General features: G+C 39.1%; 1 protein-coding gene across 1 annotated transcript in view; it reads left to right on the top strand.

Annotated features, from left to right (window-relative positions):
• The window catches only part of FRK (fyn related Src family tyrosine kinase), a 57,827-nt gene that overhangs the window by 21,000 nt on the left and 21,120 nt on the right, over positions 1-15,707 (top strand). The window contains exon 2 of the mRNA XM_014573682.4: positions 10,578-10,699. Coding sequence (XP_014429168.2) covers positions 10,578-10,699 — 122 coding nt within the window. The remainder of the gene's footprint in view (positions 1-10,577; positions 10,700-15,707) is intronic.

The raw sequence follows: 15,707 nt of genomic DNA, 5'->3' as shown, positions 1-15,707 counted from the left end.
CTTACCTACACTTTTGTCCACTGTAAGTAAGAGGTCATAATGGGGAATTTCCAAGAGGTGCACAGGCAAGATGGTGAGAAAGAAGTCATAGTGGGTAGTGGGAGAGAAAAAGAGTGTCCTGATCTGTATCTCGTAGTCAATGGATACTAACAATAGATAGCCAGTATCCAAGGGCATGTCTACACAGCACAGCTAAACTTCAACTACATCAATTGAATAGCTTAAGTCGAAATAGATTAATTCAGCTTGTGGTGCTATCTACCCAGCACGAAATTGAAGGAAGAACATTCTTCCCTCGACTTCCTTTACTCCTTGTAAAATTAGGGTTACCATTAGTCAGGGTAAGAAGTCCTCCATCTCGACATTATTTTGAAATAACTGCTTGTAGTGTAGATGCACACGATGTTATTTCAGAATAATGTCAGTTATTCCGAAATAACACTGCTATGTAGATGTATACTGAGTGTCCAGTAAAAAATGGATTTACCATATTCTTAACAATTATCATTCAAATAACTGTGTAATGCAAAACCTCAGTGTTAAGGGAGGAAAATAGCAAAGCTTCTTCCTACATTCTCATAGGTTCTATGTTTCCTCACCTTGACACTAAAATAACCTTCCTTTGGCAATGAGATCCAGTGGGTGTCAGTGACTAAGAGGCTCTAGGTTTCTCACATCAAGCATAGCAATACTTCTCATTTGTTATCATAATAATTAAGATATTCAACAGCATGAATCTGAACAACAAGCATGACTCAGAACTTTCCATCCCAAGTGTAGTCATTGTATTTAGCAAAGGTTAAATGATGCCGACCTGAACCTAACTGCAAAACTTGTCTTTCAAGTTCCTGATTATGAGAATTAAGCAATCAGTAGAGATCTGCATGACTTGTTTGTGTATTTTAAATTAACCCTTTCCTCAAGCTTTGTCTACATTAGACATATTCTTCAATGTTTGGAGCAGGTTTTAATTACAGTTTCTGAAATGGTGTTTAAGGCAATTCTGTTTTTGTACTTTTGCTTAAGCCATACTTGTAACCAGTTTCTGTCTCCCTTTTGCTGGCAAGTTGTAGCTAGGGTCAGCAAAGCTCTGGATGGTGGAGCTAGTAGGAATCTCAAGTCTACAAATATATGAAGACTGTAAACAGCAAGAATAGAGAAGAGTTGTCTAGGGAAGGACAAGTATCCCAGCAGTTTCCTGCTAATGAAATCAGTGCTATGAAATTGTTCCCCTAGGGCAACTGTGAAATCCCAGCTGAAAGCAGTACTTCCTAGGCACAGGGCAAAGATTCCCCTGACAGGCACAGCGGCAGCATTATCTTACAGCCCTAAGACACTAGTGATATCAGACTATGCCTCTTCAGTTTTTACTTCTGAGAGTCTTTTCCTTTCCCTTCCTTCTCTTGGCTATTAGCTCTGACTTCTGCCTGCCCCTCTCCCTTACAGATCCTTTGTTCCCACCCTCATTGCCTTTCCCTTCTATATGTTCCTCTGCAATCTTCCCTCCTTCCTCGACCCTTTCTTTCCTATATGCCCCCCCTACTTCCTAACTCTCCCTCAGCGCAGCCCTATAAATTCAACTCTCTTCTCACCTCACACAATGGAAATACACAGGTTCTACTGCCACAGGGACACCTGTAGTCCAGAGATTGTCCTTACAGAGAGAAGGCTCTTGGTTTACCCAATAGGTTGGCGTGTATATCATTGTTGTTAGGGTTTATTGTCACAGGGGGTATGTCTAGACTACATTCCTTTTCTTGAAAAAGGGATGTAAATTAGACACTTTGAAATTGCAAATGAAGCCGTGTAGTTTTTTTTGATATGGGGCTTTTTGATAGAAAAATGGCAGTTTAGTCAGGGATCTTTTGAAAATAAAACCCTTTTTAGAAAGGTCCTGTAAACCTTATATATATAGTAGCGTTAAGTAGGGAAGGGTTTCACTGTCCTGAGATATTTAATTACTTTTTCCTATTTCAACCTGAGACAAAAAATTGAAATCTCAACATTTTTCAGAAATTGATAACATCAGAACAATTTCTGATGATTCATTTCAACTGAGCCAATTTTTGATAATTTCAAAACATTTTGTATGATTTCAACCTTTTAATGTATTTTTTTTTGTTATCCATTAAGTAACATTTTGGAAAGGTTGTTTCAAATCTGAAAACTAAATTTGTCATTTGAAATGTAAAAATGGAACATGTTAACAATTTTGTAAACTTAAAAAAGTCCAAATTAGGATTTTAATATCAATGACTCTCATAACAATTTATTTTTTGGCAAATCAGTTTTTTCCAACATAAAAAAATATTTAGCTGGAAAATTCCCATCTATCACTCATATAGAATCCTCATCTTCTCCTGTTTTAACAAAGCATCACCTTGCATAAATAGCAAGACTATTGATTTTGGCTACCAAATGAATCAGCAAAACAGTTTTGTGCTAGCCCATGACATGTTACCTTCCAGTTAGCTCCGCTCACATGAAAGTACGGATTGAAACAGCATATGAATCACTGCATAAACATTCCAGTGCATCTGATGAGTGAAATCTGATTGGTCAATGAAGCAATTTAAAGTAATTAGAAAGTAATGGTGGCCTGAGGTTAAGAGCTTAACAGACAGTGATTGACTTGCTTGTTCTTCTGTCTGTTTTCAAAATGGCATTCAATATTTGAGCTATAGATTTGATTTAATTTTTCTTTTCCCTCAATCTCTGCTCCTGCTAAACAATTCCTTTGACACACTAATTCCCTCTCTAGGGTATAAGGCCCTTTAAAATGCACAAATGCATACTAGGAAAAATACAAAAAACATTTTTTTCATAGAATTTTAATTACTAATATTTTAAATGGACCCATAGAAATTTAAACATTGGTTTAAACATCGGTTTAAAATGAAAATGCCACTTTAAATTTGAGTGTGTTTTTCTAAGAGCTTAAAATGGATCACAGCTAAATATGTATTTCTGGGACAAGGATAATAAATGATTATCTTATTATTCTGTGATATTGTGTCTGGTACTGACCAATGACTGTCTACCAATGACTCTGTATTTGTATCCCCTTTCTATTAGTATTATTCAGCTAGGCTTTAAAAAACTTCATTCTTTATGGGGATTCCAATTTGTACACAATCCTTCCATTAAGCAGATTGTGTACAGTTGTGGTAGTGAAGGACTATATTACAAGGAATGTTCCCTCTGCTTTCTCTTCCACAATAGTTTCAATTATATATCTCCTGCCAAGAGCGGCCAATTAGCAGCTTTCTCAAAATGGTTTCGCGGACCACTTTGAGAAACTCTGCTCTAATATTTTTGGTGCTAGAGGTCATATTGCTTTGTATGAAGTGTCCCAGCAGCTATGAAAAAGACCTTGTAATCAAAAGTTTTAAATCAGGATGACTGAAAAGAGGACTATGATCACTTGTTATTTAATATATTATGTAATGTTCACATTCAGCGAAGTTTTATATCCATGAAAAGAAGTAGGTCAATAAATTCCATCAAAAACTCCAACAAAACAAAATGACAAGTGTCCCCTTTCAGGAAATCAAGAATATTCAAAAAGTGCACCTAAATTTTAAGCACATTTTAAAACCCCTTGACATTAGTGGGACTTCAGCATATGCTTAAGCTCTTTCCCAGGGTCTATGTTCATTTAATGTTATGGCTGAGATTTCACATACAGAAGTGCAATGGAATTTGAAAATATGGATCCCAGTTTAGCCATAAATTGGCCTCCACTTGTGCATGCTATACTTTGTATAATGGAACATGTTTTATATATTTTTAATTAGGGATTATCCATTTGAGATCCCTAACTATTCTGAATGGAAAATGTCAACCACAGACCTGCATTGTATTTTGTTTTCATTTTGATTTCCTTTGTTTATTCCATTTCTATTTTGTTTTATAATCAACAGAAGATTCTGTGTTTATCTTGGGATCACTAGATTTACTGTAGTAATTAATTACACAGTGAAACTTCTTTTTAACACAGGAAAATAAATTTTCCCCATCTCCTGAAAAAGTCACATGAAATTAAACTCCTGTCTAAAAATACTATTCACTCTGTTTAACTTTACTGAAGTAAAATGCCACTGTTTATATATTTGAAATGGAAATATGGATTTACATATTTTAAAAGATGTAATTTACATCGCATAGATGCTTTATTTGAAACCAGCATTTAGAATTTTCAGAGGTTCTAATCTCTTTTGCAGGGACAACCCATGTTTAATGTGGGATTTCAGTACTGAACTGAGCTGGGGCCTTGTTCTACTTATCTTTTTAATCATTGTTTTAGTCAATCGGTTAATATCCAATATTCATGGTTTATGATTAATTTGTTTTACCAGGGCCCATAAAACCAAACAATTATTTTATTTCCCACACATTAAAGAATTTGTTATATCTAGAAATTTATTTTAAATTCATACTCCCTTTTTTTCAAACATGTAATTGAGGCTTTTTGAATTAACCAACATGAATTGTTTCCGATTTTTAGGTATCTATTGTGTACAGAACTCTATATTTGTATCTATAAACTTTATACAGGTTGTATCTCCTTACTCAGACACCCTTGGGACCTGACTGGTCCTGAACCAGGGACTTTGCCAGACCAGAGGAGGTCAATGTTAGGCCTTCTGCTGCTGGTGCAGTGGGGGTTTCATCCAGTGGTAGCAGAGGACCTGGTATTGATCAAGCATGGACTTGGAGATAGGGGTGCTCAGGGGAAGAGCTAGGGTGGCTCCAGAGTGCCATGAGCAGTGATCAAGAGTGCAGATTCACAAGCGTTTACCTTGGCCCCTGGCTGCAGAGCTCTACAGCCACCCTACCTCTTATGCCAAATGTCCTCTCTCTTCCTGATCCTCCAACATCCTCCGTAGGCTTGAGTGCTACAAATATTCTATTTATGGTGCTCCGGAAGCTCTGGGAGGATGGGGGAAAAGTTGCTGAGCAAGGGGCTTTCCCTGTGAGTACGCCAGCCTGGGAGTACCCTTGGGGATGCCAGACCACACATATTCCTGGTTGATGGCAGAATCCAGACTCTAGAGATCCAACCTGTATTAACATGTGGGGCGGATGGTGGTGGTGGTGGGGGAGTAGATTTTTCTAATTGGCAGTTTCATCAAAGTCATCAGGTGGTTAGAATGCACTCAGACAATTGTTATACATAATGCTAGCTAATGTGTTATTATACAAGGAGGCTGTGACCTCTGCTTGCTATGCTCACCAGCCCCCTTCTCTCTGGCCGCTTCCACTTCTCTGAGAGCACCTGTTGGCGCTGATGACTTTGAGGTCATGATGACGTCATTCTGTCACCCGGCAGAAACATTCTGTTGTCCAGCAGGAAAAACTTTTTAAAATATATATAGAGAGATATAACAATGTATAGTTAACCAAAGCAAATATGCAGTTTAGCTTGTCTGTATTTGTCCTTTTTTAGTTCCTCTTCCTTCATACTAGGAACATTATGCACACTATAATGTTTGACTAAGCAAGCAGCATGCTATTATTTGGAAGACTTAAATGTATGTTTATTTCCTTAATTCCTTTGGATAACTCTATGCATTCCAGGTAGTAACATAATTTGTCGATGACTCTTTCTGATTTTTTTCACTGATAATTGGCTGATTAATAAATATATAATATAATATAATATAATATAATATAATATAATATAATATAATATAATATAATATAATATAATATAATATAATATAATATAATATAATATAATATAATATAATATAATATAATATAATATACATTGGTTTATTTTGGAGGATTGTATTGCATGTGTATCAATCATTTATTTAAGAGGAATTCTTGGGTACATGGACATAAGAGTACACAATCCACTATTCAATAACTATCCCCTTTAAATAAAAGGTATGGGAGAGCCATAATCTTAGGCCTTACAAACACAAAAGAGCTTTTTTGACAAAAGGCAGCTTTTTTCGACAAAACGGTGAATGCGTACCCACTGTGATGTGACTTTTGGCAGCAAAAATGCCCTGTTTTCACAATACAATAAAGGCACCCTGATGAGAGAGATAAGCTTTGAGTGCAAAATTTTGGTTGGCAAAGTGCCAGTGTAGACACCATGCTTAATTTTACCACTTTAAATTGGTCTCCTGGAGGGCATCCAATGCTTATCCTGACTACTCTGATCATCAGTTCTGAAATTCCATTTCCTGGTGTCTCAGCATGGAGAGGTCTCATTGCCTTTTCCTAGGTGACCATGGAGGCTATTAAAGCAAACACATTCCTGCTTGGACCACTGAAGAGCAGATGGATCTGTTCAGTATATGAATAGGGCTATGATCAGAAGATGGTGCACTGCAGAGTGAAAACAAAGGAAATGGTGAAGATGTACCCTAAAGCAAGGGAGGCAAACAGTTGGTTCTAAGACCGGCTGGTTCTATAAGGAGCTGTATGCTATCTTCTATTGCTACTTCACCTACACTGTCAAGAGGAGGATACATCGGTGGGCCTGGAGGTGTGAAAAGAGGACCTAACTTGGAGGATGAAGTCATTGCTGAAGAGTGGAGTAAAACAATCATGTGGAGCTCCCAGTGGGATCACTCGGTGGGGCAGCAGCGAGGAACTGTCTACCACTTCAGAGGTGTCTAGTCAGTGTCAGCAGTTGCTCTCATGCACATGGTAAGTGACTATGGTTTGTGTAGTGCGGAGATGGGTTCAGGGTATAGAAATGTCCAAGGCAGGCCATGTTTCTGTGTGCTGGACATTTCCCAGTGCAGAGAATAAGTACAGAAACATGCTGAGATCTCATGGGAATCCTCCAGAGAGATCTCTAGAAAGGTACCTGGAGGTATATGACAATCCTCTGCGAAAGCTCCATTGACAGATCTGCTTTGTGTCTTCCCACATTTCACAAAACTTTCCTATACCATTTGGCAATCACTTCTGCAGGTAGCAAAGCACCACACAGAGGAGCAGAACAGGGACCAGGGCAAAAGCCATAAGCATACAGTAGATGTACCCTTGCTCCCATGCTTAACCTCAGTAGTGAAATATCTGCTACAATGACTCCTGTCTGTGGGAAAAGTGTGGGAGAATTTTAGATTTTTCCCCCTAGTTGGCAACCTCTTTTCCTCATAAAGAGGAACATGCTTTGAGTGTTTGCAAAGATGTGTGCTTGCTAAGCAAGGATCACTAAGAAAGTGATTGCTATGATACCTAAAGTCATAGGCGTGCGCAGCACATTTCATTAGGGAGTGTACGCAGGGATTTTTATTTTTTTTAAAGGCGAACATTTATTGAATACTCAATCATAAAGGACATGCTGCGAGTGAACGCAGGCTTTCCAATACATTTCTACATTCGGCGCTTATTGCATAATACAACAATCCATACTTTAAAACTAAAGGAGCGTATCATGCGATTAAATTAAAATGCAAAGCCACTTTTTTTTTTGAGACATTAAGGTGTGCCTGGGCACACCCCCTGCGCACGCCTATGCCTAAAGTGTATTTTAATGAAATGTTTCTATGAATGAACTTAGCAATCATCCTTCTGTGCATTGTTCTTTGTGCCTCAGCAGATGCAACCTTAATGAACATCCCCCTACACCGGCCGAATGCCTCCACCAGATAAGAAAATATCCAAAACAGAGCAAAGACGACAAGTTCTGGGAGGCACTACCCTTCTCTAATGCAGAGAAAAGGGAACACAAGGAGTTGAGGGAAGCTGAAAGGCAAGATAGAAAATAAAATCAGAAGTTTGTTAAGGACACTGCTGAGTGGATGTTAAAGTCATGAAAGAGCAGAAGTTGCAGACTGAGCTGATGTATGCTTGTTCTCTCCTGCAGCACATTCTGTGCCCCTCAAACACTACCCACATTGTCCTTTCCATTTTCTAGAACATTTTGCTTTCCCCTTCACGCCACCATCTTGGACTTTCAAAATCATAACTGGACCTACACACAGCTGTGCAAGTTTGTGATTCCCTGGTGCCTCTTTTCCCATCAACCATTTTTGTCTGTGCGTGTTTGTGTTTTTCTTGTGCAATAAAAGCAAAGTTTTGGAATGATGACTCATCTTTATTTGCTTTCTATAAACTGAGATAGAAGGCACTACTAATACATACCTAAGCAGTTTAAACATTTGTTTACTGGACTGGAAGGCCCCAAATTTCGCCATTGCTTCCTTGAAAAACTACTTGTAATGTAGTATTGCAGCCTCCCTGATTTGAATTGCCTCTCTCTGGACCCCTCTGATAGCTGTGCTGCCTGACTGCTCTAAATCAGCAGCCAAGTCGTTTGCCTCAACCCTTCACCCTGAGCTTCATAATGATTATGCACTGTATAACATGCAGCTTTGACCATGAGAATATTATACTAATTGAGGTCTAATCTGCCATAAAGGCATTGCGAGTGCACCTTTAATCTGTCAAAGACACATTCCAATGTCATCTGGCACATACTCAGTGTGTTGTTAAACCACTCCTTGTTGCTGTTAAGGTTTCCTGTGTAAGGTTTCATGAGCCATGGTTATAAGGGATACGCTTCTCTCAGGATCATTATGGGTTCAACATTCTCTACCATAATCTTCTGGTATGGAAAAAGAGTCCCTGATTGTAGCTTTCCATACAAGCTGGTATTCCTGAAAATGCACGCATCATACACCTTCCTGGACCACCTTGGGTTGATGTCCGTGAAACACAAGCATCTCAATACCTTGGAGAATTACCCTTTCCTATTGATATCCTTTATCACAAGGTGGTCTGGTATCAAAACTGGAATGTGTGCCACCTATTGCCCCTCCACAGTTAGGGAAACCCATATCTGCAAAGCCATCCATTATTTCATACACATTTCTAAGAGTTATTAGGTCCTTCGCATTAGGATGCAAATTAACTGCCCTGCACACTTGCATTAATGCAACCCTAATGGTCAACTTCCTGACTTGAAATTGCTTTGGTGATTGACCATAGCAGTCTACAGCTGCCAGCTTCCAAACAGTGATTGCCCAGTGCTTCCCTACCAATAGAACCACTCTCATTCTGGTGTCCTTGTGCTGGAGTGCTAGGGAAAACTCCATACACAGTTCCAGAAAGATGCTGCTCATCAACCAACACCAACACGACAATACAATCCCACCATTCACTGCTTGTTTCCCAAGGCCAAATGGGATGGTCCACTGTCTGCAGCTGTTCCATGTATACCAAGAGCAACCTAAAATTGCTCCTATCCGTAACACACAGTATGTCAGACAACTAAGAGTTTTCTTCAGTTAGGCACGTCATGATTACCTGCGCTGACATCCATGATCCCTTAATGACCATTAAAAGAGCATAAGAGAGCAGGGTGGGAGTCTGTCCCTTCTCACAAAGATGCTGGGGTGCCCAGCAAACAATGGCCATTGTAAGATGCTGCAAAAGAAAGCCAGAAGTGCATGGGATGTTGGGACAGAAAACAATGCATCATGGAACATTGAACCCAGTCTGAAGATGCGCTGTGATCTGCTCCACCTTCCCAAAAGACCTAGCAGCAGAAGAAGTTGAACTGGACCATGGGAGAGGTACCCACAGTGCATCGCTCATACTGTCAATGATGGTGCCGCAGCTGTGGGTGCTCTCTGCTGACAGAGAGAGCAAGTGTGTATGTACAATACCCTTTTAATTATATATTGTTTTTTGAGTGTTGACATGACTTTTGTCAACAAAACTCGATAATATAGATAAGACCTTAGAAAGATCTTTTGGGTTTTTGTTGTTCTTTGTTTGTTTGCCAGGAGCTCAATAATCCCAGCTGAAATTGATGAGCAGTCATCTCATTTTTTCGTCAGGTACATTCTTCTCAAATAATGCAATACAATTAGTTACACTTCATTTTCAGCATTCCATCTGAAATGTTGCTTGAATCGTTTTTTTCAAAATCAGAAATGTTATGTGTGGGTGGAGTACTGTACAAATGCTTTTAAATAAGCTGATTTTCACAACCCGTCGTCAGCCATTCAAGCATTTTCTTTGACATGAGGTATGCATTGTTTTTGCTCGTCTATCTCACTGCAGCAGGCCTGAAATGGCTGTGAATTAGTCACTTCATAAATCAGTAAGGAACTGGAACTGTGAAGAATCTGTTCAGCATAATTTAGTTAATTAAAAATTAATTTATTTCATTCACTAGAGATAGCATTCATAAATTACAAATCAAGGTTAATCATCAAAATATATATCCCTCTGTAATTCAAATGGGACTTGGCATAAATTCTTTTCAAAGGGCTCTTTAAAGATAGTCCTGAAGAGTCTATCTTTTAGTATGGACACACTGTCAACCATAAAAATCTAGCACCGTTGAAATCAATAGGAGTTTTTATATTGACTGTCACATGGTTGGAACTTTACTTCATATGCTTAAATAGTATCTTCTAGTAATGTGTGTTGCCTTCTTTGATTCAATTATCTAATACAAGTTGTATCAAAATTCCCCTTTGTTTGTTTGCTAAAATAACATATGTTATATGTTTAGTAGACACAACATATCAGTCTTTTCTGGTAATTATTACTAACTGCGAAAATTAATGCTAGAATTTTCTTTCCTTATTTAGATGGTTTTTTGGCCCAATCACACGAGCGGATACAGAGAAACAACTGTTGTGCCCTGGAAATCAGGCAGGAGCCTTCCTAATCCGAGAAAGCGAAAGTCAAAAAGGCGAATTCTCTCTCTCAGGTATCACAATTTTTTACCTTGGAAATATTTTAAGAGTTTCTCATTCAGACTGTTTTTCTTTTTTAATTTTCAAGAGTTTTAACTGCATGCATGAGAATGAAATTAAAATTCATAATAATCTATTGTTTCCAAGTGATACATAAAAATTGGCAAGAGTCAGTAGGTCTCCACCAGGTTGTATTTTATGGCTCTTTATTAATATGATCAACGTTCAAATTAGCTTTCTGTGCTTATTGCTTTTCATTGTTCCTGTTGCCTTGAAATGGGAAATGTTTTCATAATTAAAAAGCAACAAACACATTAAAGTTGTCCATCAATGGACCTACTGGTTCACAGAGTGGAAATTAAACACATGTTTACACTTGGCAAGTCTATCCAGGATATCAAAACAGTAGACTTCTCTTTTAGAATATATCCTTAGTTTTATACCTGATCTTTTTGTGGGGTGGTTTTTCAAAGTTAGACTTCAGAAACACATGCTCAATCTTCAGCAAAAACTTAGTTATATCTATGATGGTTGGTTTAATTTTTTTATTCATTGAAGAGCCCTCATTCTGGCTTCAAGAAATGTGATGGGCTTTCCGGTAAAATTCCTACCTGGAAAGGGACCGATTACCTACCAAATAGGACAAGGCATGATTTTACTCACACCAGCCAACCATACTTCTGTTGGTGCTGAAGAGCACTAGTTCTAATAGGTAATGTGAAATATTATTTCATGATGGATTGTATTGGACGCCATCCACCAAATCTGTGAAATAAAAAAGTTAAGAGATTTAACTGTTGGTAGGGGTATAATGTTGTACAACTGGGGATGTAGAGGAAGAAGCTTTCAAAGTCTTTGCTCACAAAGTAGCCTAAAGACCGTGGGGTACTTGCATTAAGTTGGGATGGTTCCACACACTTGATTACATTAACCAAATAAAACATTTTGAGACATGTCTCAGCATGCTAGGAAAGTGAACAGCTTGTCATCCACATACATTGTGGCTTGGTAAATCAGGTGTTGAAGCACAGTTAAAAAGTATCTTGTGTCCCTGTCAAGTCTACCAAAGGTAGCAAAATACTGCAACCCCAGCTAGGATATCCTAGTAATATTTTCCATTTCACTGAGATTGCTCAGACACGAGATCAGCGTAAAACAAAAGGAAACTGCCCCTTATAACTTATGTGTTGGGATGTTTATAGAGGTGTAATTACACACATTCATAATTATATTCATATAATATGTAAACAGTGAATTGTAAGACAGGAGCTTGAACCAAAAATCTGTGATCTGAAATCTGCCAGACATTTGAAAATAGTTTGCATCTGGTTCAGAAGTTTGTGGTTCTGACCAGTGTTCCCTCTAAGCTGCCCAGCAGCACAGCTTCACATGTAATTAATCAGCCCTGCCCAGTCAAAGGCTCAGGCCTCCTCTTCACTGTGCTGACTGATGGGGCGGGTCTGATAAATCACCTGTGAAGCTGTGCTGCCAGGCAGTTTAGAGGGAACACTGGTTCTGACCCATTTCTATTAATTGTGTGATAGTTCAGTATTGTACAATACTGCCTTAGTGCATGTCTCTACAAAGTGAGATCTGACAATTGCAGGGGAGGAGAGGTGTCAGTGTAGACATGGTTTTGAGTCATCTGTAACAAATGTATTTGTATTAAGTGGAAACCATGTGAAACACCTGGTGTTTTCAGCGGCTTGATTTGGAGTTTAATTTGTACCCAAAACTCAAAGAAAACCCCAGAGAGTTTGACTCTGCAAAGATCAAAACATATTACACTATCACACTATTATATAATGGAGGCAAAGATATAAAAAGGAGAGATTAATAAAACTTTTTCGGTGGCAGTGAGGAGAGGGAAATCCTCCCTTTCATTAAAATGAACACATTTCATTTCTAATGTGCCATTATGGAAAAACTTACATTTCATACATGATTTAGAAGGCAAACAAGACTGTTAGAATCCAACTTCAAATTTTAATTTTAAAGACAGGTTTTTGTGGCCACAAAGGATTAAATTGAGACCACATCGAACTTTACATAGGCCATTGAGATCTGTTGCTATCAACCTGTCTGCTTGATCTTTGTAAAATCTTCTTTTTGTTTTGTTTTGTTTTAAAACTGCACATGTTGCAGAAGGATCTTTTATGTTGATGATCCTAGCATCTGGTGCAAAAGGCATTACTTTTTAATCATGCTTGTGCCATCATAGGCATTGCCTCTTTTTAATTAAAAGCCATAATTTAGATGTGTTCAGCTTCACTGACTATCTCTGCCAATAATAGCAAGAGCCTTTGCTCTTCTTCTTGAATCATGACATCTGCAAGATTTATTGCATTTAATGACAATACTTTTAGGTACTTTCTACATTTCTATGGGAAGATTTAAAACTCAGATATGCCTGTTGCTGTGACTTATCTTTTAAACATCCCAGAAGGCAAATATGCTTATCCTTAATAAATGGCTTGGAGGTATTCAATCTGAGTTTCTTACTTTCCTTCAGACTTCAACCATCTTCCTAGGGATGAACATGGGACCCATGTTCTGTGGAAATTAAAGCAGTGAAGACATATTTGGCCGTCCCCTCCTCTTCTGGACCCATATGTCTTTCTTGCGCTCCCAGAACAAGGCTGTGTTGTTTCCCTTGGAGCTAGGAGAGGAGGAGGAGGAAGAGGACATGTGGGGGAAGCAAGGAGTGGGAATGACAGGCAGCTACAGACAGTGCAGGCTAAAGGGGAAAAGCATAGTTCAGCAAAGGGAGAGCTGAGAAGAAGTTGTACTGTAGTTTTTGAAGTCTGTCCTCTTGCCAACTTCCTTTTTGTTGTTGGTCTGAATTTGTGAGGCTGTAACTTTACATTAGAAAGAAAAGGTGGCTGAAGTCAAAGGTGCTGACTTATTTTCCCCCAGGGATGCTCCATCCCCTTTCCTTTCTGAGTCCCTGCCCCCCACTCTGCCTCTTCTCCTCAGGCCCCTCCCTCACTCTGCCTCTTCCCACCCCATCTCTATCCACTCTCCTGAGGCCCATGCCCATTGCTTGCTGCTCTTTACCCTCCCCCAAACACCTCCTCCTAGCTGCCAAACAGCTGATTGGTGGGTCTGGTGGAAGCTGAGCACCTACTATAGGGGTGGGGGGTGTTTGAGCCCTAGGGAACTTGCAGTGTCGCCACCTATGATGTAGGTACTATGTTTTACTGGATCAACTTCAATTGGTGAGAGAATAACAGGCTTGAACTAACACAGTGCTCTTCTTCAGGTCCTTTGGGAAGACACTGATTTTCTCTCCCATGACTGTACATAGACTAATACGCTGATACTCATCCCTGTTTGGAGCTTTAAGGTGATACCAAAATGCAAATAAATAACACCTTAAACATCCATCTTATATTGTTGATCCCACCCAAACAAAGAGGCACTTACACAGTATATAAATCTTATTGAGGTCCTCCACACAAAAGCAAATTTCACACAGATAGAAGAGGACATCTATTAAAGTAGAATGGGCACAAATATTATCTTGCTTCCCAGTGCAAGCAAGCATTTTCTGGATTCCCTGAAATAGAGAAATAGGACCATAAAAGTAGGAATGATAGTACTTTTTGGAAATGTTACATACAAGTCCATTCCAGTGAAATTGGTATTTCACATTTGTTTCCTTGCTACAAACTCATGACAGGATTGTGAACGGTGAGAGTTACCACACTGTTCTGAAAAGTGGAAACCTCTCAGACCCTGTTACAGTGGATTTAGAAATTGCCAGTGTATCTTCTTTTCCCTTTTTCCTGTGCTTTGTTTCTGAATTACTTTATTTAAGTTCTTTCCTTCAACCTGATCCCAAATTATGTATCACCAAAATGTATTCAGTATGTTAAATATGACATTAGAAAGAAATAACTTTGGAGGATCATTTATTCTAATTATTTATGATCTGTAAATGTACCTACCTCTGACCTATTTTTCTGACATTCTATTAGAATGATAGATAAGTTGTTAGGCTCCTTAATATTGCCTGTGGTGTATACAGAAAATCCCTTGTTTTTAAATGGCACCTATGTGCTCTCTGGGGGCAGCTGTTGGCAACTGCATGCTACAATACAAATGTATATTCATGCTTAAAGAAGCATGTGAACTGTAGATTAGAACCAGGTCCACCGACAGGGCCTGGTGATTCAAACGGGCCCTGGATTCCTGGCTGTCACTGCACCCTAGGACCTTTATATTATGGCTGGAGTGTCATGTGGTGTGCTGCAGAGCCCTGAGTGGCATGCTATGTATGTCATTGAGGAGATGAGGTGCAGTCAAGATGGTGCTGAGAGCTGGCTGCCCCAGCTCTACCCCTTCCACCCAAGTCCCCTTCTCTTCTAGGAGTGCACAGCCTTGTCCAGGGGCCCAGCGATTCTGTTAGCTTGCCTGATTGGAACAAAACTGCAATCACAGAATGAAACAGGCTACACATTCCTCTTGCCACCTCCTTTCACCAGATGCACTAGAGAGTTCTCCGTAGGGTCCTAGGAAAAGAAGGTCAGTGTCAGAGAGCACATTGCCCATATCACAACTACTGCCATCATCTACACCCTCAGAACTCATATTAATATTAGAATATTAAAGTGCATGCTGCCCTTTGTTCAGAGTGGATTTATAAATAGAAATGCAAACATTTACCACAGAAAAATAAAATAGCGTAGTATTATTGGCACTTACAAATCTCACTGACATCTGTGGGAACTGCACATGCTCAGGACATCGCTAATCAGACCATATTGTATGTTTCTCTTCCATACGGTAGGGCCAGCCTCTGGCCCAGTGCTGTCCCACAGCATAATGACTACCCACCCCAGGTCTGAGTAATCACAGCTTTAGGGTTTGCTACGTCAGGAGGCCCTTTTACTGTTTCATCTCTAACCATACTACACAAGGTTCCATCACCTGTTCCACTTACGTAGTGATTCCAGCATGCAGTGTGAATATCATTACTGTTTCTGATTTTTCAGGGCCGTGTTTCATCACAACAGTGTT

This window comes from Pelodiscus sinensis, chromosome 3 (genome assembly GCF_052426305.1).
Source record: "Pelodiscus sinensis isolate ZL-2025 chromosome 3, ASM5242630v1, whole genome shotgun sequence".
NCBI lineage: Eukaryota > Metazoa > Chordata > Testudines > Trionychidae > Pelodiscus > Pelodiscus sinensis.
This window is presented reverse-complemented; position numbering and strand designations above follow the sequence as displayed.